The sequence below is a fragment of the Pseudophryne corroboree genome, chromosome 2 (genome assembly GCF_028390025.1).
Source record: "Pseudophryne corroboree isolate aPseCor3 chromosome 2, aPseCor3.hap2, whole genome shotgun sequence".
Classification (NCBI taxonomy): domain Eukaryota; kingdom Metazoa; phylum Chordata; class Amphibia; order Anura; family Myobatrachidae; genus Pseudophryne; species Pseudophryne corroboree.
The window spans coordinates 319,978,716-320,003,938 of NC_086445.1; the positions used below are offsets into that span (position 1 = coordinate 319,978,716).

General features: G+C 47.9%; 1 protein-coding gene across 16 annotated transcripts in view; it reads right to left on the reverse strand.

Annotated features, from left to right (window-relative positions):
* Nucleotides 1-25,223, reverse strand: part of MYCBP2 (MYC binding protein 2) — a 705,517-nt gene that overhangs the window by 344,578 nt on the left and 335,716 nt on the right. For all 16 annotated transcript variants that reach the window (XM_063952980.1, XM_063952968.1, XM_063952974.1 and 13 more), the window contains 4 exons: nt 24,529-24,721; nt 5,562-5,836; nt 4,450-4,671; nt 3,362-3,553 (listed from right to left, as the gene is read on the reverse strand). In XM_063952980.1, the coding sequence (XP_063809050.1) occupies nt 3,362-3,553; nt 4,450-4,671; nt 5,562-5,836; nt 24,529-24,721 (882 nt within the window). The remainder of the gene's footprint in view (nt 1-3,361; nt 3,554-4,449; nt 4,672-5,561; nt 5,837-24,528; nt 24,722-25,223) is intronic.

Here is a 25,223-nt window from a genome sequence, read left to right on the forward strand (position 1 = left end):
TAGTTTATTCACACCCTACAAAATACCCTTATTTGTGGTACTTGTAGTATCAGAAATATGTAACACCTCCTTCATGCCCTTAACATGTAACGTGTGGCCCTAAAGGAAAATACGTTTGTTTCTTCACCGTCGACACTGGAGTCAGTGTCCGTGAGGTAAATGGGCGTTTTTACAAGCCCCTGACGGTGTCTGAGACGCCTGGACAGGTACTAATTTGTTTGCCGGTCGTCTCATGTCGTCAACCGGCTTGCAGCGTGTTGACATGATCACGTACTTCCACAAGTAAGCCATCCATTCTGGTGTCGACTCCCTAGAGAGTGACATCACCATTACAGGCAATTTGCTCCGCCTCCTCACCAACATTTTCCTCATACATGTCGACACACACGTACCGACTTACAGCACACACACAGGGAATGCTCTGATAGAGGACAGGACCCACTAGCCCTTTGGGGAGACAGAGGGAGAGTTTGCCAGCACACACCAAAATGCTATAATTATACAGGGACAACCTTTATATAAGTGTTCCTCCCTTATAGCATTTAATATATATTTATATCGCCAAATCAGTGCCCCCCCTCTCTGTTTTAACCCTGTTTCTGCAGTGCAGTGCAGGGGAGAGCATGGGAGCCTTCCCCTCAGCCTTTCTGTGAGGGAAAATGGCGCTGTGTGCTGAGGAGAATAAGCTCCGCCCCTTTATCGGCGGGCTTTTCCTCCCGGTTTTTTAAGAACTGGCCTGGGTTAAAATACATACATATAGCCTTAATGGCTATATGTGATGTATTTATTTTGCCAAATAGGTATTTATATTGCTGCCCAGGGCGCCCCCAGCAGCGCCCTGCACCCTCCGTGACCATGTCAGTGAGCCGTGTGACAACAATGGCGCACAGCTGCAGTGCTGTGCGCTACCTCTCTGAAGACTGTGAAGTCTTCTGCCGCCTGTTTCCGGACCTCCGTCTCTGCCGTCTTCAGCGTCTGTAAGGGGGATCGGCGGCGCGGCTCCGGGACGAACCCCAGGCTGACCTGTGTTCCGACTCCCTCTGGAGCTCAGTGTCCAGTAGCCTAAGATCCCAATCCATCCTGCACGCAGGTGAGTTGGAGATCTCTCCCCTAAGTCCCTCGTTGCAGTGATCCTGTTGCCAGCAGGAATCACTGAGTGAAAACCTAAAAAAAACTTTTCCAAACAGCTCTTTAAGAGAGCCATCCAGATTGCACCCTTCTCGGACGGGCACAAAAACCTAACTGAGGCTTGGAGGAGGGTCATAGGGGGAGGAGCCAGTACACACCATGTGACCTAAAAAGCTTTTTAGATGTGCCCTGTCTCCTGCGGAGCCCGCTATTCCCCATGGTCCTGACGGAGTCCCCAGCATCCACTAGGACGTTAGAGAAACTTAGCTGGGTCGCCACACTAAGTCCCTCAATAGGGCTTGGTATTCTACAACACTAACCCCCCCCCCCCCCCCCCTCTAAGACCCCCTGGTACCGCTGAGGAAACGTGGAGCCTTCGTGGAGGAGCTGCGCTTCCTTGTGATGCCTGTCAGTGCAAGCTGCAGAGGGAAAATGGCGCTGGTGAGCTGCTGGATCCGCTCTTAGTGATGCCTCGCCCCCTTGTGCCGCCATTCCCGCCGGTGATCGCGGCTTCCCGTTTTTTTTATACTGGCGTGAGGTCTTGTTTATATAACAGAGGGTTAGAACCCTTGTTAAGTTATGCCAGTGTGGGTATCATTGGTGGCTCAGTGCGCCCCTCACAGCGTGTCCTTATGAGCCTCCTGGAGCGCAGCCTGCATGTCAGTGCTGCGCTCCTACCCTTGTGCCGCCATTCCCGCCGGTGACCCACTAACCAGGAAGCCGGCGTTCTACTCACCATTTTTCTTTCTTCTGACTCTGTAAGGGGTGGCGGTGTGCTGTGTGGGAGGGTACGCTCGCTGTGGTGGGGCTTGCGAATGACTCCCTCAGGAGCTCAGTGTCCGGTCAGCGGAGAAACGGGACCATTAACTCTTTAGGTAGTTGGGACGTTCTCCCCCCTAAGTCCCACGAAGCAGGCATGCTGGTGCCACCCAGCAATGCCTGTAAAACAACAAACAGAAAGTAAATGTAGAAAACTCTTCAGGAGCTTCCCTAAGCGTGACCGGCTCCTCCGGGCACATTTTCTAAACTGAGTCTGGTAGGAGGGGCATAGAGGGAGGAGCCAGTGCACACTATTGATTTCTTAAAGTGCCCAAGGCTCCTAGTGGACCCGTCTATACCCCATGGTACTAATGTGGACCCCAGTGTCCTCTAGGACGTAAGAGAAATATTCTTGGGCTACCAAACTTTAGCTAGAAAAACCATATCAATGCGTGAGCGGTAATTGAGCCCTGTTGCATAGAAAAAAAAGTGAAAAGGCTATAGGAAATTGATAAACATAACAGCATGTCTCCTATGTAGGGACAGCTGCTAGAAGAGAAAAAAATAAGATTTCCTATTTATTAATTTGTTTGCATAACCAATTTTCATGTATATTAAGGACTTTAGATAGTATGTATACATTGGACCAGATGCACCATCGCTTGGAAAGTGATAAAATGGAGAGAGTGAAAAAGTGCCAGCCAATCAGCTCCTAACTGCCATTTTTCGAACACAGCCTGTAACATGGCAGTTAGGATCTGATTGGCTAGCACATTGTATTTCTCCATTTTATTACTCTCCAAGAGATGATGCATCTAGCCCATAGTGATAACTGAGTTTTCATAGCAGCTTGAAATATGCATTTTAACCTTTTATAAAAATAATTGTGAATAGGAAGGAACTGTAGGACTTTAGGGGTCTATTTATTAAGTCTTGTAGGGAGAAAAGTGGAGAGAGATAAAGTACCAGCCAATCAACTCCTAACTGCCATGCTACAAGCTGTGTTTTACACAAAATAGGAGATGATTGGTTGGTACTATCTTTAGTAAAGAGAATCCTCAGATTGGTAAATAACGGTTTGAGCCTGAATTTGCCAACTCATTCTGAATTTCTGTAAATAAATAATAGTTTGGTAAATTGTGTACATCAAGACTAAGGCATAGCCATATAAAATAAACATTACATTGAATTCAATCCATGTTTTTTATTTTACTATGAAAAGTGTAGTAGTCACCAATATTAAAGTTACGAGAAGTACCATCAACTGCAGGATGAAGCTGTGCTTAAAAATACAATACATGTTGTTGTATTTCATCTTAAGAATACTGTAGTCAGTTTAGCCTTTTAACAGACCTGGATATTAAAAACAGCTGCAAAAGCAGGGCAAATCCAATTTTAGCAAAGGGTAAGCTATCTCCTAATCTTGAAAGGCCATAAACCCCTAAAATGAAGAAGCAGACAGAAAAGGACATACCTCCGATCCGAGAGCAGATGCTGTTAGCTCACTGACAATGCTAGCCAAGAGGCCACAAGTGTTGGATACAAGGTGTGAAGAAAACAGTTCATGTTCCCTGCGTAAACTGTTCCTTACAGGTAGCACAACAATGACCAGCATCTTCTCCAGAACCTCGCGAAAGCTGGTCATACCAGAGACATTTTCCTCGCTCTAAAAATACAAAGTAAACTGTTTAATAATACACAGTGATTGTTCCACATGGTCACAAAGAAGAAATCCATACACAGTAAATACACCTGTGGTCATCTCACAGTAGATACTAAGAACACACAAAACAAAGGTAAGCAAATAAACAAGCACGGTTTGCTTTATGTAATTATTCTGTCGATATATTTCAATTATAACGTGCAACGGAATATGCTGCGCTATATAAGAAACTCTTAACAACAATAATATTTTACAATCCAAACTTAGGGCCTGATTCAGACCTGATCTCTACTGTGCGTTTTCGTACAGCGGGCAATCAGGTCATAACTGCGCATGCACTGCAATGCGCACGCGCGTCGGACAACAACGATCATCACCGGTCAGAGACAGGATGGTGCGAAAATTCCAATCGCACGGGCGTTCGCAAAGGTGATTGACAGGAAGAGGCTATTTGTGGGTTGTAACTGACCGTTTACTGGGAGTGTCCGGAAAAACTCAGGCATTCCCAAGCGTTTTCAGGGAGGGTGCTTGACGTCAACTCCATCCCCGATCAGCCTGTTCTCATCGCACTGGAGGAGTAAGTCCTAGCCTGCGCAGAGACCGCACACAGTGGAGCAGCTCCGCACACACATGCAATTGAACAGCGAATTTGCACTCTCCCTGGGGGCGGCGAATACCTGAACGCAGGACAGCAAAGTTATCAGCCAAGCAATCAGGTCTGAATCACCCCCTTAGTGGATTCTTCTAAACACGCGCACATTAACAGCCACTGTCACTGCAAAGGGTCATTAGTCTTGCAATTCATTTTACACTGAAATATTTGGTAGGAAAAAGCAACATGCTTAGATATTATTGGTTTACCCCTTTCATTACTTAGGAGATAAAGTATTTTACCAGACCTGACTGAGTTTCTCCATACTTGACACCAGCAGAGGAAAGCGATGAGCCAATGCAGTGTCATTTTCTGTGCTAACTTGTTTCACCATGGAACGTAGGAGGACTTCTCCATCATAGGCAATGGGAAAGATGGAAGTGAGCTTCACAGAAGTGTGGCAAAGAGCCGACATAACTGCAGCAAGCAGACGACTACTTGATGTTTTGAAATTAGCTTCCTGAATATCCTTTAAAAAAAACAAAACACACACACACTTATAATACCGGTATATAATGAAATTTAAACAAGAACTTTACTATACCATATTATCAAACATCTTGTATACACTTACAGTTTTACTTCAATTCAATCAGCTAAACTTTCCAACATTGGTAACCAAGCAGCAACTACATATTTCCTAAATTATCTGCAATAATCTGTAGTACAAGCCTGGGCCTACTACTTATATGCCATAGACCATTGGATCAGGGATCAAATAAACAGCATTTATTTGCCTCTGAGGAAGCGGAGTAATTCAGTGAAACACAGTATGTCCATTACTGTAAAACTATGGTACCCCAAATTTGGTCTTCATCCAATTCTATTTACCAACCTCTGGGTCTTGTTAATAAGTCGCTGCTCCTGAACAGCAATGCACATGCTACAGACACAGGGCTCACCCAGGACTGAAAACGTCACCCATACAACTAGTAATAGAACACCACATTGCTTTCTAATTAGATACTCAAACCACTTTATTTTCCAGAGAACTCTATTCTTATACCCAGGTGCCACAGTTTCCCAATATACAGTAAGAGTATACCTCTCCTTATACATTTTATGTTGTGTAATTATATAGCTCATAGCCGACGTGATCAGCCTTTTGATGTTTTTATTGTGCACAGAATTTAGGTGTCCTTTTTATTATACTAACGGAGTTATTTACACTATTTTCTAATGAACAAAGCTACCTACCGATCGTTTTCACACATCTTGCGCTGTCCCAAACCCTTCTTCTCCTATACCACTGTTTTCACAACCTTCGTAGATATATTTTCCTCTCCAGAGCAACAATTTGCTCTGGGCATAATGTGTAACATGTTATCCATACCACGATCTGAAAAGCCATACTTTTACCTGATCCAAGCAGTTAAGCAAGTCGCATAGACAGGCCCACTGGAGTGCAGGGGTGGGGTAGAATGAATGGAAGCAGGCTGTAAAGGTGTTATGACACTCCTGGAGAACAGCTTCCAGCAAACTTAAAGGCTGGCTGAGATATCCTTGAGGGTCATTGTCTAGTTTCATAATGCAGTTATCCACACCTTCAGAAAGTATCTTCCTTAGCAATGTCCTAGTTTTCCCAATGCAATCAGCCAGTTTACTTGATTCTTCTACAACTGGTTTAGTGGATGCTACATTAAATAACAAGTTCATACAAACAAAAATAATTAAAATATCGTATATGCACTTACAATATTTACAAATTGAAATGGTGCATTAAAAAGTTTGAAACATCCCAATTAAATTATGAGTTATGCCGAAAGCATAGCCTATAACCATATATACAAGTGATAGTACCAGTAAGAAAAAGTTACTTTAAAAAGCAAAATACGTGGTGAAAAATCACATACTACTGACAATATATTTAGAAACATTAAAAAAACACATCAAATAATATAAAACAGTTTAGGTAAAGTTAGCACAATCTATATAAGATTTAGGGGTCTATTCAATTGGTGTCAGAATTTCCGACAAGTCGGAAAAACTGCACTTTTCTACTTTTTTAGGTCGAATCTGGATTTGACCTATTCAATTCCAGTGCCGTTTTTCCGGTTGTCGAAAAATCCGACTTGTTGGAAAAACACGTGGATCGGCGGATTAGCCGCGGATCCAGGTTTTGTCAAATTTGCAGGCATTTCAGACAGTTTTTTGGCCCGTTTTCGACAATGCCAATTTTCGACTTGAAAAAAGTAGAATCGGCAGTGTCGAAAACGGACCAAAACCCTGTCGGAAACCCACGCAATTAAATAGGAGGTGTCTGAATAGAGCCGTATTTCCGACTTGCCGGAAATTCCGACTAATTAAATAGACCCCTGAGACTGCATTAAAAAAACAAAAAACAAACCACCACTATTCTCCAAAATAGTCAAATTCCTATGCATGCAAGATGGGAAGAGTGGATACCACTAACAGCTGGTAAGCGGGGACTCTCCGTAGCTGGATATGCAAAACCACTGATATTACCTTTAGGTTAGTACAAAATGGTGCATGTGTAAATAGAGATAAATGACAGGTTGTGATTCAATGCACACTGAGGAACTTGGGGCAGTTCTTTGTTAAAGAATCCGCTTTTCTCTGTCAAGCACTAGAGCTTCACTACCGCTACTAAATCAGTTGAGCCGCAAGGCTTTGAATGGACATTTATGGAATTTTATCCAAAGGGTCCCTTACCTCTGTGCTATATCTAATTGTAGGTTAGATACACACTTATAAGGGGATGTGATTAGCATCCCGGCAGTTGGGAAGCTGACAGTCATGTGACCGATGGCAGAATCCCGACACCAGAAAACTGACCGCTGACATACCGAAGGTAAGTATCAGTCACTGTTAGGGTTAGGACGGGGGGCTAGGGGGTTAGGTTTAGGCACTAGGAGGGGCCACCACTTCCAGAGTCTTAGCCCTAGCCGACCTATCCTATAGATCTATTCTCTACATTTAACTACTTAATAGACTATTATTTGTTCCAAAAATAACATTTAAAAATAGGATTTTAATACTTACCGGTAAATCCTTTTCTCGTAGTCCATAAGGAATATTGGGGACAGATTAGTACGACGGGTATAGATGGGCCCAAAGGAGCCAGTGCACGTTAAATTTCTTCAACTGGTTGTGCTGGCTCCTCCCCTCTATGCCTCCTCCTACAGGTCAGTTATAGGTAAAACAGTGCCGAAGGAGAATGACATACTTGAGAGAAGGAACATAACAATAAGTGTGGTGAGATTTACACACCAGCACACCATAACATAACCGGGCCATCAACGGCTGGCAACAGGAACAGCTGAACAGGTAACACAACAGAGAACCTGCCGAAAGGCACCGCACATAGGCGGGCACCCAATATCCCTTATAGACTACGAGAAAAGGATTTACCGGTAGGTACTTAAAATCCTATTTTCTCTAGCATCCATAAGGAATATTGGGGACAAATTTTTACGACTGGGATGTCCCAAAGCTTCCAGAACAGGCGGAAACGTGCGGAGACATCTCCAGCACCGACTGCCCAAACTGGGTATCCTCTTTGGCCAGGGTATCAAACTTGTAGAACTTCACAAAGGTGTTCTTTCCCGACCAGGTAGCAGCTCGGCATAGTTGCAGGGCCGAGACTCCACGGGAGCACTGTTCCTGGGAGCCCAGGAAGCCCCCACTGATCTCGTAGAATGAGCCTTCAGAGACTATGGAACAGGTAAGGCTGCCGACACATAGGCCTGTTGGATAGTAAGCCGAATCCAACAAGCAATAGACTGCTTTGAGGCAGGGCAAACCTTTTTCTGCGCATCATACAGCATGAACAAGGAATCCGTCTTTCTGATCAGAGCAGTCTTATTGACATAGATTTTCAAGGCTCGCACTGCATCCAATACCTCTGGAGGAGCAGCAGTGCCAGAACTGGACGGAATCACAATAGGTTGATTCAAGTGAAACGCGGAGACCACCATCAGCAGGAACTGCTGTCTAGTCCGGAGCTCCGCTCTGTTCTCATAAAAGACCAAGTAGGGACTTTTAAACGATAAGGCCCCCAATTCTGAGACACGTCTAGCAGAAGCCAGGGTCAGTAACATCACAGTATCCCACATGATGTACTTGTCTTCTGCCGTCATCAGAGAATCAAACCAGGAGGGCTGTAGAAAGCGCAACACCACATCCAAATCCCAGAGTGTCGTAGGCGGCACAAACGGAGGTTGTATGTGAAGAACCCCTTGCAAGAAGGTCTGAACTTCTGGCAGGAGAGCCAACTTCTTCTGGAAGAAGACGGAAAGAGCTGAAATCTGAACCTTAATGGATCCCAGACGTAAGCCTTTATCCACTCCAGTCTGCAGGAGTTCCAAGTGGAATTCTGCAGATGGATATGTGCTTTCCTCGCACCAAGAGACATATCTCCGCCAGATATGATGATAGTGTTTTGACGTCAATTGCGAAACGTCCATAGTGGCAATGACCTTTTTGGAAAGCCCTTTGTGAGCTAGGATGTTCCGCTCAACGCCATGCCGTCAAACGAAGCCGCCGTAAGTCCGGGTAGACGAATGGTTCTTGCTGAAGAAGATCTCTTCTTAGCGGTAGAGGCCAAGGGTCCTCTACGGACATGTCCAGAAGAGCAGTGTACCACGCTCTTCGGGGCCAATCCGGGACAATCAAGATTGCTTGCACTTCTTGATTCCTGATCCGCTTGAGCCCCCATGGGATCAACGGAATCGGAGGAAATAGGTAGACCAACTGGTAAGGCCAAGGCGACGTCAGCTGATACACAGCGCTTGCCTGAGGGTCCCTGGTTAGCGAGCAATAGCAGCGAAGCTTCTTGTTGAGGCGGCCATCATGTCGATCTGTGGGTAGCCCCGCCTGTCGATTAACTGTTGAAACACCCAAGGGTGTAGCCCCCACTCCCCTGGATGGAGATCGTGGCGACTCAGGAAGTCCACTTCCCAGTTGTCCAGACCCGGAATGAAGATTGCCAACAGTGCTCCTGCATGTCTTTCTGCCCAGAAGAGTATTCTTGACACTTTTCATATGCAGGCTCTGCTTTTTGTCCCTCCTTGTCGATTGATGTAAGCCACAGCCATGGCGTTGTCCGACTGAACCGGGATAGCCTGATCCCGGAGCATAAGGCAGGCCTGAGTCAGAGCATTGTAAATGGCCCTAAGTTCCAGGATGTTGATCGGAAGAAGGGCCTCCTGGGCAGACCACCTGCCCTGGAACTGCGTCCCCTGGGTGACCACTCTCCATCCTCTCAAACTCGTGTGTCGACCTTCCAGCAGGTTGGAAGACTGTAGCCACCACAGGATTTAAATCCTGGCTTGGGGCGACAGCCGAATCATCCGGTGCATCTGAAGATGGGAACCGGACCACTTGTTCAGGATGTCCAATTGGAAGGGTCTGGCATGAAACCTTCCAAACTGTATCGCCTCGTACGAGGCCACCATCTTTCCCAACAATTTTATGCAAAGATGAATGGATACTCGAGCAGGCTGGAGAACTACGCGAACCATTTCTTGAAGTGTTCTCACTTTGTCCTCTGGGAGGAACACTTTCTGTGCTACCGTATCCAGTAGCATCCCCAGAAACAGGATCCGCTGAGACTGTTCCAGTTGGGACTTCTGCAGATTGAGGATCCATCTGTGGTGAGTCAGAAGTTGGTTAGTGCGATATATGTGGAGCAATAGAAGCTCCCTAGAACTCGCTTTTATCAGGAGGTCATTAAGGTATGGAATTATGTTGACCCCCCTGACCCAGAGTTGAAACATAATTTCCGCCATCACCTTCGTGAACACCCTCAGAGCTGTAGACGGGCCAAAGGGTAACGCCAAAAACAGGTAGTGATCTTCAGTAGGGCGTACCGCAGATAGGTCTGATGAGGAGGCCAAATGGGGATATGGAGGTAAACGTCCTGGATATCCAGGGACACTAGGAATTCCTGTTGCTCCAGGCCTGCGATCACTGCTCTCAAAGATTCCATATTGAATTTGAAAACCTTCAGGTAAGGATTCAAGGGCTTCAAATTCAGAATGGGTCTCACAGACCAGTCTGGTTTTGGTACCACGAACAGACTGGAGTATTAACCTTGTCCTTGTTGTTGCAGGGATACTGGACCAACTTGTTTATGGCCAGTAGTAGCGTACCATGCATCTTTTCCAAAGCTGGTAAGCCTGATTTGAAAAATCGTTGGTGAGGAGCACCGTCGAACTCCAGCTTGTAACTCTGAGAGATAAGGTCCCTTACCCAAGCATCTTGTCAGGTACCGTCCTAGATGTGGCTGTAGTGACGTAACCAAGCTCCCACCACGAGATCCCCTCGGGCTGGGTGGGCACCGTCATGCCGAAATCTTTGTGGAAGCTGAACTGGTGCTCTGTTCCTGGGAGCCGGTAACGGCTGGTTTCTTAGGCTTACCTCTAGTGCCTCTAGCCGCCCTGGCCCTGGATCGGAATCTGGAGTAGCAAAAGGACTGAGTAGACGTGCCCAGGTAGGTACGTCTAGCAGCTGTAGCCCCCAAAGGGAGAAACGTGGATTTCCCAGCAGTAGCTTTGGAGAGCCATGCGTCCAAGTCACCTCCAAAGAGCCAGTCACCTGTGAAGGGAAGAGATTCCACATTACGTTTGGAGTCAGCAATCCACTGACACAACAATATGGCTCTGTGCGCACACACAGCCATAGCCGTGGTCCTAGCATTAATATTGCCAATCTCTTTAAAGGGAGTCACAGAGGACCCTAGCCGTGTCCTGAATGTGTTTTAGGAAAGTTACAGTAGTAACTAAGGTCATATCATCCGAAAGACCTTCCTGAATTTGAGTAGCCCACGAACAAATAGCATGTGTTAGACAGCAACCTGCAACGACCGGTCTTTCAGCTACATCTGCAGCAGTGTATATAGATTTCAGAGTGCCGAGTCCTTTACCGTAAAGGAGCCCGGTGCAGGAAGTACTGCCTTTTTGGAAAAGCGAGAGACTGGGACGTCTACTGCTGGACATTCTTCCCAGAATTTCCTGCCTTCAGGGGCAAGGGGGAATGTATGCAAAAACTGTTTGGACACCTGATATTTTTTATCTGGATTTTTCCAGGCTTATTTTAAATAAATCATCCAAGTCCTTGGGAGTCAGGAAATGTGACAGCCAGTTTGTCTTGTGGGGGGGGGGGAAAGACTGCTGATTATTAGCATCCTCCAGGGGGAGCTTTAACACATCCTGAATAGCCAATATGAGTGGTTCAATAGCCTGTGTAGGGGTGGAGTCCCTGCTTATGGGGTCCACATCATCCCCATCATCATCAGTATCTGATAAAAGTGCAGGTAAAGCACGTTTTTGTGCACCTGTAGTGGACAGGGGGGGGATGTTTAGCAGCTAGATTTGCTGCTGCTTGTTGCAGTTCCTGAGTTTTATTGGCATTTGCAGTGAGTTGAGATGACATATCAGACATCGTAGTTTTGATAGCCCCCAGCCAGGAGGGCTCTGGACTCTACCCGACATTGAAATCAGCATTTTGTGATGACTGATTACAGTGCTCACATGATATTGAGCCAGATGAGCAGGGGGAAAATACAGTATTACACACAGTGCATAACTTCTGTGATGAAGAAAAACAGGTATAATACACATACAACACAGCCTGAAATACTAAACAAGCCTGCCCTATTGCATGTGAGAGGAGACACAGGAGAGAGGACAGCTGCACAGCCCCAGTGAGGCTGTCTGCGTTTCACATATACATATAAACAGTGAGACTGTCTAATGAAAAATCCCTCAGAGGGATGATATTAGTACACAATATAGCGGTACCAGTGATCCAGCGTGTGACCGTTATGGAGGAGCTGTGTGAGACTGCTGCTGCTTATGCAGAGGAAGGCGCCAAATAGCTGCTGAGCCCACTCTGATGTAGCTTCGCCCCCCGCCATGGCGCCATGCTACTGTGTAATCTTTATACTGCCCATGTCTCCTAAGTGTTTGTAGCCTCAAATAAATGCTTGGTACAAGGTATTTAGCCAGTCTCACGCATGGGACATAGCGGGTCCCCCCCAGGAGGGCCCCGTATGACTCACCCGCGCTTCTGTCGCACCGTGAACCGGGGGGACCCCCCTAGCAAGGTCCCCGGTGTGTACTCATCACCGATGATCACCTTCAGGCAGCGTTAGGGGTGTGCGGCATGTTGCGACATGCCAAGGCGCCATGCCCCACTGAACAAACAGGTCCTGCAGTGGGGAAGCGGCTCTGCGCCTCAAGAAGCCGGTGACCACCACCACCCCCCCCCCCCTTCCCCCAACTCCCACAGTGCAGGTATGCTGTTGTCAAAACAGAAGACCAAAGAAATAAAAGTTTCAAAGAAGTTGAAGAAAAAAAAACTCTGGAGCTTGCAGTGTGCGCATCCTCTCCCGAGAGCACTTTTTTCTTTTTTCTAAACTGACCTGTAGGAGGAGGCATAGAGGGGAGGAGCCAGCACACCCAGTTGAAGAAATTTAAAGTGCACTGGCTCCTTTGGACACGTCTATACCCCCATCGTACTAATCTGTCCCCAATATCCCTTATGGATGCTAGAGAAAATAAGAACTTACTCACCGGTAATTCTATTTCTCGTAGTCCGTAGTGGATGCTGGGAACTCCGTAAGGACCATGGGGAATAGCGGGCTCCGAAGGAGGCTGGGCACTCTAGAAAGATCTTAGACTACCTGGTGTGCACTGGCTCCTCCCACCATGACCCTCCTCCAAGCCTCAGTTAGGTACTGTGCCCGGACGAGCGTACACAATAAGGAAGGATTTTGAATCCCGGGTAAGACTCATACCAGCCACACCAATCACACCGTACAACTCGTGATATGAAACACAGTTAACAGTATGAAACAATAGAGCCTCTCAACAGATGGCTCAACAATAACCCGATTTAGTTAACAATAACTATGTACAAGTATTGCAGATAAACCGCACTTGGGATGGGCGCCCAGCATCCACTACGGACTACGAGAAATAGAATTACCGGTGAGTAAATTCTTATTTTCTCTGACGTCCTAGTGGATGCTGGGAACTCCGTAAGGACCATGGGGATTATACCAAAGCTCCCAAACGGGCGGGAGAGTGCGGATGACTCTGCAGCACCGAATGAGAGAACTCCAGGTCCTCCTCAGCCAGGGTATCAAATTTATAGAATTTTGCAAACGTGTTTGCCCCTGACCAAGTAGCAGCTCGGCAAAGTTGTAAAGCCGAGACCCCTCGGGCAGCCGCCCAAGATGAGCCCACCTTCCTTGTGGAAAGGGCATTGACAGATTTTGGCTGTGGCAGGCCTGCCACAGTATGTGCAAGCTGAATTGTACTACAAATCCAACGAGCAATAGTCTGCTTAGAAGCAGGAGCACCCAGCTTGTTGGGTGCATACAGGATAAACAGCGAGTCAGATTTTCTGACTCCAGCCGTCCTGGAAACATATATTTTCAGGGCCCTGACAACGTCTAGCAACTTGGAGTCCTCCAAATCCTTAGTAGCCGCAGGCACCACAATAGGCTGGTTCAGGTGAAACGCTGACACCACCTTAGGGAGAAACTGGGGACGAGTCCTCAATTCTGCCCTATCCATATGGAAAATCAGATAAGGGCTTTTACATGATAAAGCCGCCAACTCTGACACTCGCCTGAAGCCAAGGCCAATAACATGACCACTTTCCACGTGAGATATTTCAGATCCACGGTTTTTAGTGGCTCAAACCAATGTGATTTTAAGAAACTCAACATCACGTTGAGATCCCAAGGTGCCACAGGAGGCACAAATGGGGGCTGAATATGCAGCACTCCTTTCACAAATGTCTGAACTTCAGGTACTGAAGCTAGTTCTTTTTGAAAGAAAATTGACAGAGCCGAGATCTGTACCTTAATGGAGCCCAGTTTTAGGCCCATATTCACTCCTGCTTGCAGGAAATGCAGAAATCGACCTAGTTGAAATTCCTCTGTTGGGGCCTTTTTGGCCTCGCACCATGCAACATATTTCCGCCATATGCGGTGATAATGCTTTGCCGTAACATCTTTCCTGGCTTTAATAAGCGTAGGAATGACTTCCTCCGGAATGCCCTTTTCCTTCAGGATCCGGCGTTCAACCGCCATGCCGTCAAACGCAGCCGCGGTAAGTCTTGAAACAGACAGGGGCCCTGCTGCAGCAGGTCCTGTCTGAGCGGCAGAGACCACGGGTCCTCTGAGATCATCTCTTGAAGTTCCGGGTACCACGCTCTTCTCGGCCAATCCGGAACCACGAGAATTGTGTTTACTCCTCGCTTTCTTATTATTCTCAATACCTTTGGTATGAGAGGTAGAGGAGGGAACACATAAACTGACCGGTACACCCACGGTGTCACTAGAGCGTCCACAGCTATCGCCTGAGGGTCTCTTGACCTGGCGCAATACTTCTCTAGTTTTTGGTTAGGCGGGACGCCATCATGTCCACCTGTGGACGACCCCATTGATTTACAATCATTTGGAAGACTTCTGGATGAAGTCCCCACTCTCCCGGGTGGAGGTCGTGCCTGCTGAGAAAGTCTGCATCCCAGTTGTCCACTCCCGGGATGAACACTGCTGACAGTGCTAGTACATGATTCTCCGCTCATCTGAGAATTTTTGTGGCTTCTGCCATCGCCGTCCTGCTTCTTGTGCCGCCCTGTCGATTCACATGGGCGACTGCCGTGATGTTGTCTGACTGGATCAGCACCGGCTGGTGTAGGAGCAGGGATTTTGCTTGACTTAGGGCATTGTAAATGGCCCTTAGTTCCAGAATATTTATGTGAAGGGCAGTCTCCTGACTTGACCATAGTCCTTGGAAATTTCTTCCCTTTGTGACTGCCCCCCAGCCTCGTAGGCTGGCATCCGTGGTCACCAGGACCCAGTCCTGTATGCCGAATCTGCGGCCCTCCAGAAGATGAGCACTGTGCAGCCACCACAGAAGTGACAACCCTGTCTCCACGAACCAGGGTATTAAACGATGCATCTGAAGATGCGATCCGGACCACTTGTCCAACAGGTCCCACTGAAAAATTCTGGCATGGAACCTGCCGAATGGAATTGCTTCGTAAGAAGCTACCATCTTTCCCAGGACCCGCGTGCAGTGATGCACCGATACCTGTTTTGGTTTTAGGAGGTCTCTGACTAGCGAAGACAACTCCCTGGCTTTCTCCTCCGGGAGAAACACTTTTTTCTGGGCCGTGTCCAGAATCATTCCCAGGAACATTAGACGCGTCGTGGGGACCAGCTGTGACTTTGGGATATTCAGAATCCAGCCGTGCTGGCTCAGCACTTCCTGAGATAGTGCTACTCCCACTAACAACTGTTCCTTGGATCGTGCCTTTATTAGGAGATCGTCCAAGTATGGGATAATTAAAAATAAGAATTTACTTACCGATAATTCTATTTCTCATAGTCCGTAGTGGATGCTGGGGACTCCGTAAGGACCATGGGGAATAGCGGCTCCGCAGGAGACTGGGCACATCTAAAGAAAGCTTTAGGACTATCTGGTGTGCACTGGCTCCTCCCCCTATGACCCTCCTCCAAGCCTCAGTTAGGATACCGTGCCCGGACGAGCGTACACAATAAGGAAGGATTTTGAATCCCGGGTAAGACTCATACCAGCCACACCAATCACACCGTACAATTTGTGATCTGAACCCAGTTAACAGCATGATAACAGAGGAGCCTCTAGAAAAGATGGCTCACTACAGCAATAACCCGATTTTTTGGTAACAATAACTATGTACAAGTATTGCAGACAATCCGCACTTGGGATGGGCGCCCAGCATCCACTACGGACTATGAGAAATAGAATTATCGGTAAGTAAATTCTTATTTTCTCTAACGTCCTAAGTGGATGCTGGGGACTCCGTAAGGACCATGGGGATTATACCAAAGCTCCCAAACGGGCGGGAGAGTGCGGATGACTCTGCAGCACCAATGAGAGAACTCCAGGTCCTCCTCAGCCAGGATATCAATTTTGTAGAATTTTACAAACGTATTTGCTCCTGACCAAGTAGCTGCTCGGCAAAGTTGTAAAGCCGAGACCCCTCGGGCAGCCGCCCAAGATGAGCCCACCTTCCTAGTGGAGTGGGCATTTACAGATTTTTGGCTGTGGCAGGCCTGCCACAGAATGTGCAAGCTGAATTGTACTACAAATCCAACGAGCAATAGTCTGCTTAGAAGCAGGAGCACCCAGCTTGTTGGGTGCATACAGGATAAACAGCGAGTCAGATTTCCTGACTCCAGCCGTCCTGGAAACATATATTTTCAGGGCCCTGACAACGTCTAGCAACTTGGAGTCCTCCAAGTCCCTAGTAGCCGCAGGCACCACAAATAGGTTGGTTCAGGTGAAACGCTGAAACCACCTTAGGGAGAAACTGAGGACGAGTCCTCAATTCCGCCCTGTCAGAATGGAAAATCAGATAAGGGCTTTTTCAGGATAAAGCCACCAATTCTGACACGCGCCTGGCCCAGGCCAGGGCCAACAGCATGACCACTTTCCATGTGAGATATTTTAACTCCACAGATTTAAGTGGTTCAAACCAATGTGACTTTTGGAACCCAAAACTACATTGAGATCCCAAAGTGCCACTGGAGGCACAAAAGGAGGCTGTATATGCAGTACCCCTTTTACAAACGTCTGAACTTCAGGGACTGAAGCTAGTTCTTTTTGGAAGAAAATTGACAGGGCCGAAATTTGAACCTTAATGGACCCCAATTTCAGGCCCATAGACACTCCTGTTTACAGGAAATGTAGGAATCGACCCAGTTGAATTTCCTCCGTCGGGCCTTACTGGCCTCGCACCACGCAACATATTTTCGCCAATTGCGGTGATAATGACTTCATCCGGAATGCCTTTTTTCCTTCAGGATCCGGCGTTCAACCGCCATGCCGTCAAACGCAGCCGCGGTAAGTCTTGGAACAGACAGGGTCCTTGCTGGAGCAGGTCCCTTCTTAGAGGTAGAGGCCACGGATCCTCCGTGAGCATCTCTTGAAGTTCCGGTTACAAGTCCTTCTTGGCCAATCCGGAACCACGAATATAGTGCTTACTCCTCTCCATCTTATCAATCTCAGTACCTTGGGTATGAGAGGCAGAGGAGGGAACACATACCCTGACTGGTACACCCACGGTGTTACCAGAGCGTCTACAGCTATTGCCTGAGGGTCCCTGGACCTGGCGCAATACCTGTCGAGTTTTTCCCAACGGTTTATAATCATGTGGAAGACTTCTGGGTGAAGTCCCCACTCTCCCGGGTGGAGGTCGTGCTGAGGAAGTCTGCTTCCCAGTTGTCCACTCCCGGAATGAATACTGCCGACAGTGCTATCACATGATTTTCCGCCCAGCGAAGAATCCTTGCAGCTTCTGCCATTGCCCTCCTGCTTCTTGTGCCACCCTGTCTGTTTACGTGGGTGACTGCCGTGATGTTGTCCGACTGGATCAACACCGGCTGACCTTGAAGCAGAGGTCTTGCTAAGCTTAGAGCATTGTAAATGTCCCTTAGCTTCAGGATATTTATGTGAAGTGATGTCTCCAGGCTTGACCATAAGCCCTGGATATTCCTTCCCTGTGTGACTGCTCCCCAGCCTCGCAGGCTGGCATCCGTGGTCACCAGGACCCAGTCCTGAATGCCGAATCTGCGGCCCTCTAGAAGATGAGCACTCTGCAACCACCACAGGAGGGACACCCTTGTCCTTGGTGACAGGGTTATCCGCTGATGCATCTGAAGATGCGACCCGGACCATTTGTCCAGCAGGTCCCACTGGAAAGTTCTTGCGTGGAATCTGCCGAATGGGATTGCTTCGTAGGAAGCCACCATTTTACCCAGAACCCTTGTGCATTGATGCACTGAGACTTGGCTCGGTTTTAGGAGGTTCCTGACTAGCTCGGATAACTCCCTGGCTTTCTCCTCCGGGAGAAACACCTTTTTCTGGACTGTGTCCAGGATCATCCCTAGGAACAGAAGACGAGTCGTCGGAACCAGCTGCGATTTTGGAATATTGAGAATCCAATCGTGCTGCCGCAACACTACCTGAGATAGTGCTACACCGACCTCCAACTGTTCGCTGGATCTTACCCTTATCAGGGAATTGTCCAAGTAAGGGATAACTAAAATTCCTTTCCTTCGAAGGAATATCATCATTTCGGCCATTACCTTGGTAAAGACCCGGGGTGCCGTGGACCATCCATACGGCAGCGTCTGAACTGATAGTGACAGTTCTGTACCATAAACCTGAGGTACCCTTGGTGAGAAGGGTAAATTTGGACATGAAGGTAAGCATCCTTGATGTCCCGAGACATCATGTAGTCCCCTTCTTCCAGGTTCGCAATCACTGCTCTGAGTGATTCAATCTTGAATTTGAACCTCTGTATGTAAGTGTTCAAAGATTTTAGATTTAGAATCGGTCTCACCGAGCCGTCCGGCTTCGGTACCACAACAGTGTGGAATAATACCCCGTTCCCTGTTGCAGGAGGGGTATCTTGATTATCACCTGCTGGGAATACAGCTTGTGAATGGCTTGCAAAACTGTCTCCCTGTCAGAAGGAGACATCGGTAAAGCCGACTTTAGGAAACGGCGAGGGGGAGACGTCTCGAATTCTAATTTGTACCCCTGAGATATCACCTGAAGGATCCAGGGGTCTACTTGCGAGTGAGCCCACTGCGCGCTGAAATTCATTGAGACGGGCCCCCCACCGTGCCTGATTCTGCTTGTAAAGCCCCAGCGTATACTGAGGGCTTGGCAGAGGCGGGAGAGGGTTTCTGTTCCTGGGAACTGGCTGATTTCTGCAGCCTTTTTCCTCTCCCTCTGTCACGGGGCAGAAATGAGGAACCTTTTGCCCGCTTGTCCACGAAAAGACTGCGCCTGATAATACGGCGTCTTCTCATGTTGAGAGGCGACCTGGGGTACAAACGTGGATTTCCCAGCTGTTGCCGTGGCCACCAGGTCTGAAAGACCGACCCCAAATAACTCCTCCCCTTAATAAGGCAATACTTTCAAATACCGTTTGGAATACTCATCACCTGACCACTGACGTGTCCATAACCCTCTACTGGTAGAAATGGACAACGCACTTAGACTTGATGCCAGTCGGCAAATATTCCGCTGTGCATCACGCATATATAGAAATGCATCTTTTAAATGCTCTATAGGCAAAAATATACTGTCCCTATCTAGGGTATCAATATTTTCAGTCAGGGAATCCGACCACGCCAACCCAGCACTGCACATCCAGGCTGAGGCGATTGCTGGCCGCAGTATAACACCAGTATGTGTGTAAATACATTTTAGGATACCCTCCTGCTTTCTATCAGCAGGATCCTTAAGGGCGGCCATCTCAGGAGAGGGTAGAGCCCTTACAAGCGTGTGAGCGCTTTATCCACCCTAGGGGGTGTTTCCCAACGCACCCTAACCTCTGGCGGGAAAGGATAAAATGCCAATAACATTTTAGAAATTATCAGTTGTTATCGGGGGAAACCCACGCATCATCACACACCTCATTTAATTTCTCAGATTCAGGAAAACTACAGGTAGTTTTTCCTCACCGAACATAATACCCCTTTTTGGTGGTACTCGTATTATCAGAAATGTGTAAAACATTTTTCATTGCCTCAATCATGTAACGTGTGGCCCTACTGGAAGTCACATTTGTCTCTTCACCGTCGACACTGGAGTCAGTATCCGTGTCGGCGTCTATATCTGCCATCTGAGGTAACGGGCGCTTTAGAGCCCCTGACGGCCTATGAGACGTCTGGACAGGCACAAGCTGAGTAGCCGGCTGTCTCATGTCAACCACTGTCTTTTATACAGAGCTGACACTGTCACGTAATTTCTTCCAACAGTTCATCCACTCAGGTGTCGACCCCCTAGGGGGTGACATCACTATTACAGGCAATCTGCTCCGTCTCCACATCATTTTTCTCCTCATACATGTCGACACAAAAGTACCGACATACAGCACACACACAGGGAATGCTCAGAGAGGACAGGACCCCACTAGCCCTTTGGGGAGACAGAGGGAGAGTTTGCCAGCACACACCAGAGCGCCATATATATACAGGGATAACCTTATATAAGTGTTTTTCCCCTTATAGCTGCTGTATAGTTAATACTGCGCCTAATTAGTGCCCCCCTCTCTTTTTTAACCCTTTCTGTAGTGTAGTGACTGCAGGGGAGAGCCAGGGAGCTTCCCTCCAACGGAGCTGTGAGGGAAAATGGCGCCAGTGTGCTGAGGAGATAGGCTCCGCCCCCTTATCGGCGGCCTTATCTCCCGTTTTTCTATGTATTCTGGCAGGGGTTAAATGCATCCATATAGCCCAGGAGCTATATGTGATGCATTTTTTTGCCATCCAAGGTGTTTTTATTGCGTCTCAGGGCGCCCCCCCCCAGCGCCCTGCACCCTCAGTGACCGGAGTGTGAAGTGTGCTGAGAGCAATGGCGCACAGCTGCAGTGCTGTGCGCTACCTTGTTGAAGACAGGACGTCTTCTGCCGACGATTTTCCGGACCTCTTCTGCCTTCTGGCTCTGTAAGGGGGCCGGCGGCGCGGCTCTGGGACCCATCCAAGCTGGGCCTGTGATCGTCCCTCTGGAGCTAATGTCCAGTAGCCTAAGAAGCCCAATCCACTCTGCACGCAGGTGAGTTCGCTTCTTCTCCCCTTAGTCCCTCGATGCAGTGAGCCTGTTGCCAGCAGGTCTCACTGAAAATAAAAAACCTAAACTAAAACTTTCACTAAGAAGCTCAGGAGAGCCCCTAGTGTGCACCCTTCTCGTTCGGGCACAGAGATCTAACTGAGGCTTGGAGGAGGGTCATAGGGGGAGGAGCCGGTGCACACCAGATAGTCCTAAAGCTTTCTTTAGATGTGCCCAGTCTCCTGCGGAGCCGCTATTCCCCATGGTCCTTACGGAGTCCCCAGCATCCACTTAGGACGTTAGAGAAACTCCCTTTTTTCGAAGGAGTATCATCATTTCCGCCATAACCTTGGTAAATACCCTCGGTGCCGTGGAGAGTCCAAACGGCAGCGTCTGGAATTGGTAATGGCAATCCTGTACCACAAATCTGAGGTACTCCTGGTGAGAATTGTAAAAGGGGACATGCAGGTAAGCATCCTTGATGTCCAGGGATACCATGTAATCCCCCTCGTCCAGGCTTGCAATAACCGCCCTGAGCGATTCCATCTTGAACTTGAATTTTTTTATGTATGTGTTCAAGGATTTCAAATTTAAAATGGGTCTCACCGAACCGTCCGGTTTCGGCACCACAAATAGTGTGGAATAGTAACCCCGGCCTTGTTGAAGTAGGGGTACCTTGATTATCACCTGCTGGGAATACAGCTTGTGAATCGCTGCTAGCACCGCCTCCCTGTCTGAGGGAGCAATCGGCAAGGCGGATTTTAGAAAACGGCGGGGTGGAGTCGCCTCGAATTCCAGCCTGTATCCCTGAGATACTATTTGAAGGATCCAGGGATCCACCTGTGAGCGAGCCCACTGATCGCTGAAATTCCTGAGGCGGGCCCCCCCACCGTACCTGGCTCCGCCTGTGGAGCTCCACCGTCATGCGGCGGACTTGGAAGAGGAAGCGGGGGAGGACTTTTGTTCCTGGGAACCTGCTGTTTGCTGCAGCCTTTTTCCCCTGCCTCTGCCTCTTGACAGAAAAGACCCTCCTTTTCCCCGCTTGTTTTTCTGGGACCGAAAGGACTGAACCTGATAAAATGGCGCCTTCTTAGGCTGTGAGGGGACATGGGGTAAAAATGCTGACTTCCCAGACGTTGCTGTGGAAACTAGGTCGGAGAGACCATCCCCAAATAATTCCTCCCCCTTATAAGGCAAAACTTCCATGTGCCTTTTGGAATCTGCATCTCCAGTCCACTGGCGAGTCCATAAGCATCTCCTAGCAGAGATGGATAATGTACTTACTTTAGATGCCAGCCGGCAGATTTCCCTCTGTGCATCTCTCATGTATAAGACTGAGTCTTTGATATGGTCAATTGTTAGCAGGATCGTGTCTCTGTCTAACGTGTCAATATTTTCTGACAGTTTATCTGACCACGCAGCGGCAGCACTGCACATCCATGCTGACGCAATAGCTGGTCTGAGTATAATGCCTGAGTGTGTATATACAGACTTCAGGATCGCCTCCTGCTTTCTATCAGCAGGTTCCTTAAGGGCGGCCGTATCCTGGGACGGTAGTGCCACCTTTTTAGACAAACGTGTGAGCGCTTTATCCACCCTCGGGGGTGTTTCCCAACGTAGCCTATCCTCTGGCGGGAAAGGGAACGCCATTAGTAGCTTCTTAGGAATTACCAATTTCTTATCAGGGGAAGCCCACGCTTCTTCACACACTTCATTTAATTCATCTGACGGGGGAAAAACTACAGGTAGTTTTTTCTCCCCAAACATAATACCCTTTTTTGTGGTACCTGGATGTAAATCAGAAATATTTAACACCTCTTTCATTGCCTCAATCATGCAGTGAATGGCCTTAACGGGCATTAAATTTGACTCATCGTCGTCGACACTGGTGTCAGTATCCGTGTCGACATCTACTTGTGCCACCTGAGATAGCGGGCGTTTCAGAGCCCCTGATGACTTTTGAGACACCTGGACAGGCACGAGCTGAAGACTCGGCTGTCCCACAGTCGGCATGTCGTCAAATTTTTTATGTAAGGAGTCTATACGTGCACTCATTTCCTGCCATAATACCATCCACTCAGGTGTCTGACCCCCAGGGGGTGACATCCCTGCTAAAGGCATCTGCTCCCCCTCCACATCATTATCCTCCTCAAACATGTCGACACAGCCGTACCGACACACTCCACACACACAGGGAATGCTCCAACAGAGGACAGGACCCACAAAAGCCCTTTGGGGGGACAGAGTAAGAGTATGCCAGCACACACCAGAGCGCTATATATATACAGGGACTAACTGAGTTATGTCCCTAATAGCTGCTTTTCAATATAATATACTGTATACAGTGCCAATTTTAATGCCCCCCCTCTCTTTTCCCTCTTACTGTACTGTAGAATTGCAGGGAAGAGCCAGGGAGCTTCCTTCCAGCCGAGCTGTGAGGGAAAAATGGCGCCAGTGTGCTGAGGAGATAGGCTCCGCCCCTTTTTCGCGGCGTATTCTCCCGCTTTTTATGGGATTCTGGCAGGGGTATTTACCTCATATATAGCCCCAGGGGCTATATATTGAGGTATTTTAGCCAGCCAAGGTGTTTTTATTGCTGCCTCAGGGCGCCCCCCCCCCAGCGCCCTGCACCCTCAGTGACCGGAGTGTGAAGTGTGTATGAGGAGCAATGGCGCACAGCTGCAGTGCTGTGCGCTACCTTGGTGAAGACAGGATGTCTTCATGCCGCCGATTTTCCGGACCATCTTCTTGCTTCTGGCTCTGTAAGGGGGACGGCGGCGCGGCTCCGGGACCGAACATCAAGGTTGGGCCTGCGGTCGATCCCTCTGGAGCTAATGGTGTCCAGTAGCCTAAGAAGCCCAATCCGGCTGCAAGCAGGCGAGTTCGCTTCTTCTCCCCTTAGTCCCTCGCTGCAGTGAGCCTGTTGCCAGCAGGTCTCACTGAAAATAACAAATTCTAAGACTATAACTTTCTAAGAGTTCAGGAGAGCCCCTAGTGTGCATCCAACCTCGGCCGGGCACGAAATCTCACTGAGGCTTGGAGGAGGGTCATGGTGGGAGGAGCCAGTGCACACCAGGTAGTCTAAGATCTTTCTAGAGTGCCCAGCCTCCTTCGGAGCCCGCTATTCCCCATGGTCCTTACGGAGTTCCCAGCATCCACTAGGACGTCAGAGAAATATTGTAATTATTTTTATATAATTTAAATTACACCAAGGGGGGTCTAGTACCGCATATTCATAGTTCATAGGTCCCATTGTAAGGTTACCCCTTCTCCTACCACCATCAACCAGTGGCAATAGATTCCCAGTAGCAAAACCATCACCCGTGGCTATAAATCACCCCTTCCCCACCAAACATCCCACAAGTCCAGGTTTTTATAAGTCTCTAAGAAAGCTCCAATACTGGCCATAGAAACCTATGCATCCCCATGCAAGGGGGGTTTCGGGGGAAACTGGTCTTATCAATAGTGTTTGCACTAGATTTTAACTCTATAACATGGTGCATGCACTTCAAAATGCTGTTCACACAGAATTCTGGGGTGCAAAAATAGCAGCAATGCACTGTCTGGCAAGCTGGACCAAAAGGGGGGGAATCAGTACTACACTGCAGAACCGATTCTACCATGTCAGGAAAAGCCCATCTGACTGCAGTCCCAGCCTAGCTTGTGGATATTATGAATATATGTATGACCTAGGGAGAGAATACTACAGAGAGAGAATAAATATACTGAAATCGTAGTACCTGATATAGGGTATATTTCACAAGTGTAAACTCGTAATAAGCGTAAACAGCATGTCCCCACAAAGCGCAATCGTTCCAAATCCAGCAGAGTAGCAGTGTACTGAAAACCTTTCAGCCCTCTTAGCTCTTCTACACCTAGAACCAAAGTGGTCCAACTCCAATGCAAAATGCTCAGCAGGGATTCAAAACACTCCTGGGGAAAGAGAACAAAAAATGCCAGTCAAATGGCTAAAATTGCATCAAGATATACATAACATATACAAGTAACAGAACAGGAAAATAATGTACTGCTCAAAGTGAAGCATTATCATATCACTTTTAGCTATCTATACATAAAAAAAGACCTATACTTATGCCCATAACATTAAAACGACCTGCCTAATTTTGTGTAGGCCCCCCCCCTTGATCTATGACCTGTCAAGGCATGGACTCCACAAACCCTCTGAAGATGTCACCTGGTGACTAGCACCAAGAAAACTGGATTTTTCAACTTACCGTCAAATCCTTTTCTATGAGCCCATCTGGGAGACACTGGACCATGGGGATGCTGGAGAGGAAGGTAGGAGCTGGCACTTATTTAGACTAGTATACTGTAACTTTAAGAGAGTAGTCCCGCCAACCTGCAATCCGCAGTAAAACTTCAAAAGTAGCCCTAAACCAAGTGTGAACCACCGAATGTAACTTGCAAATCAACC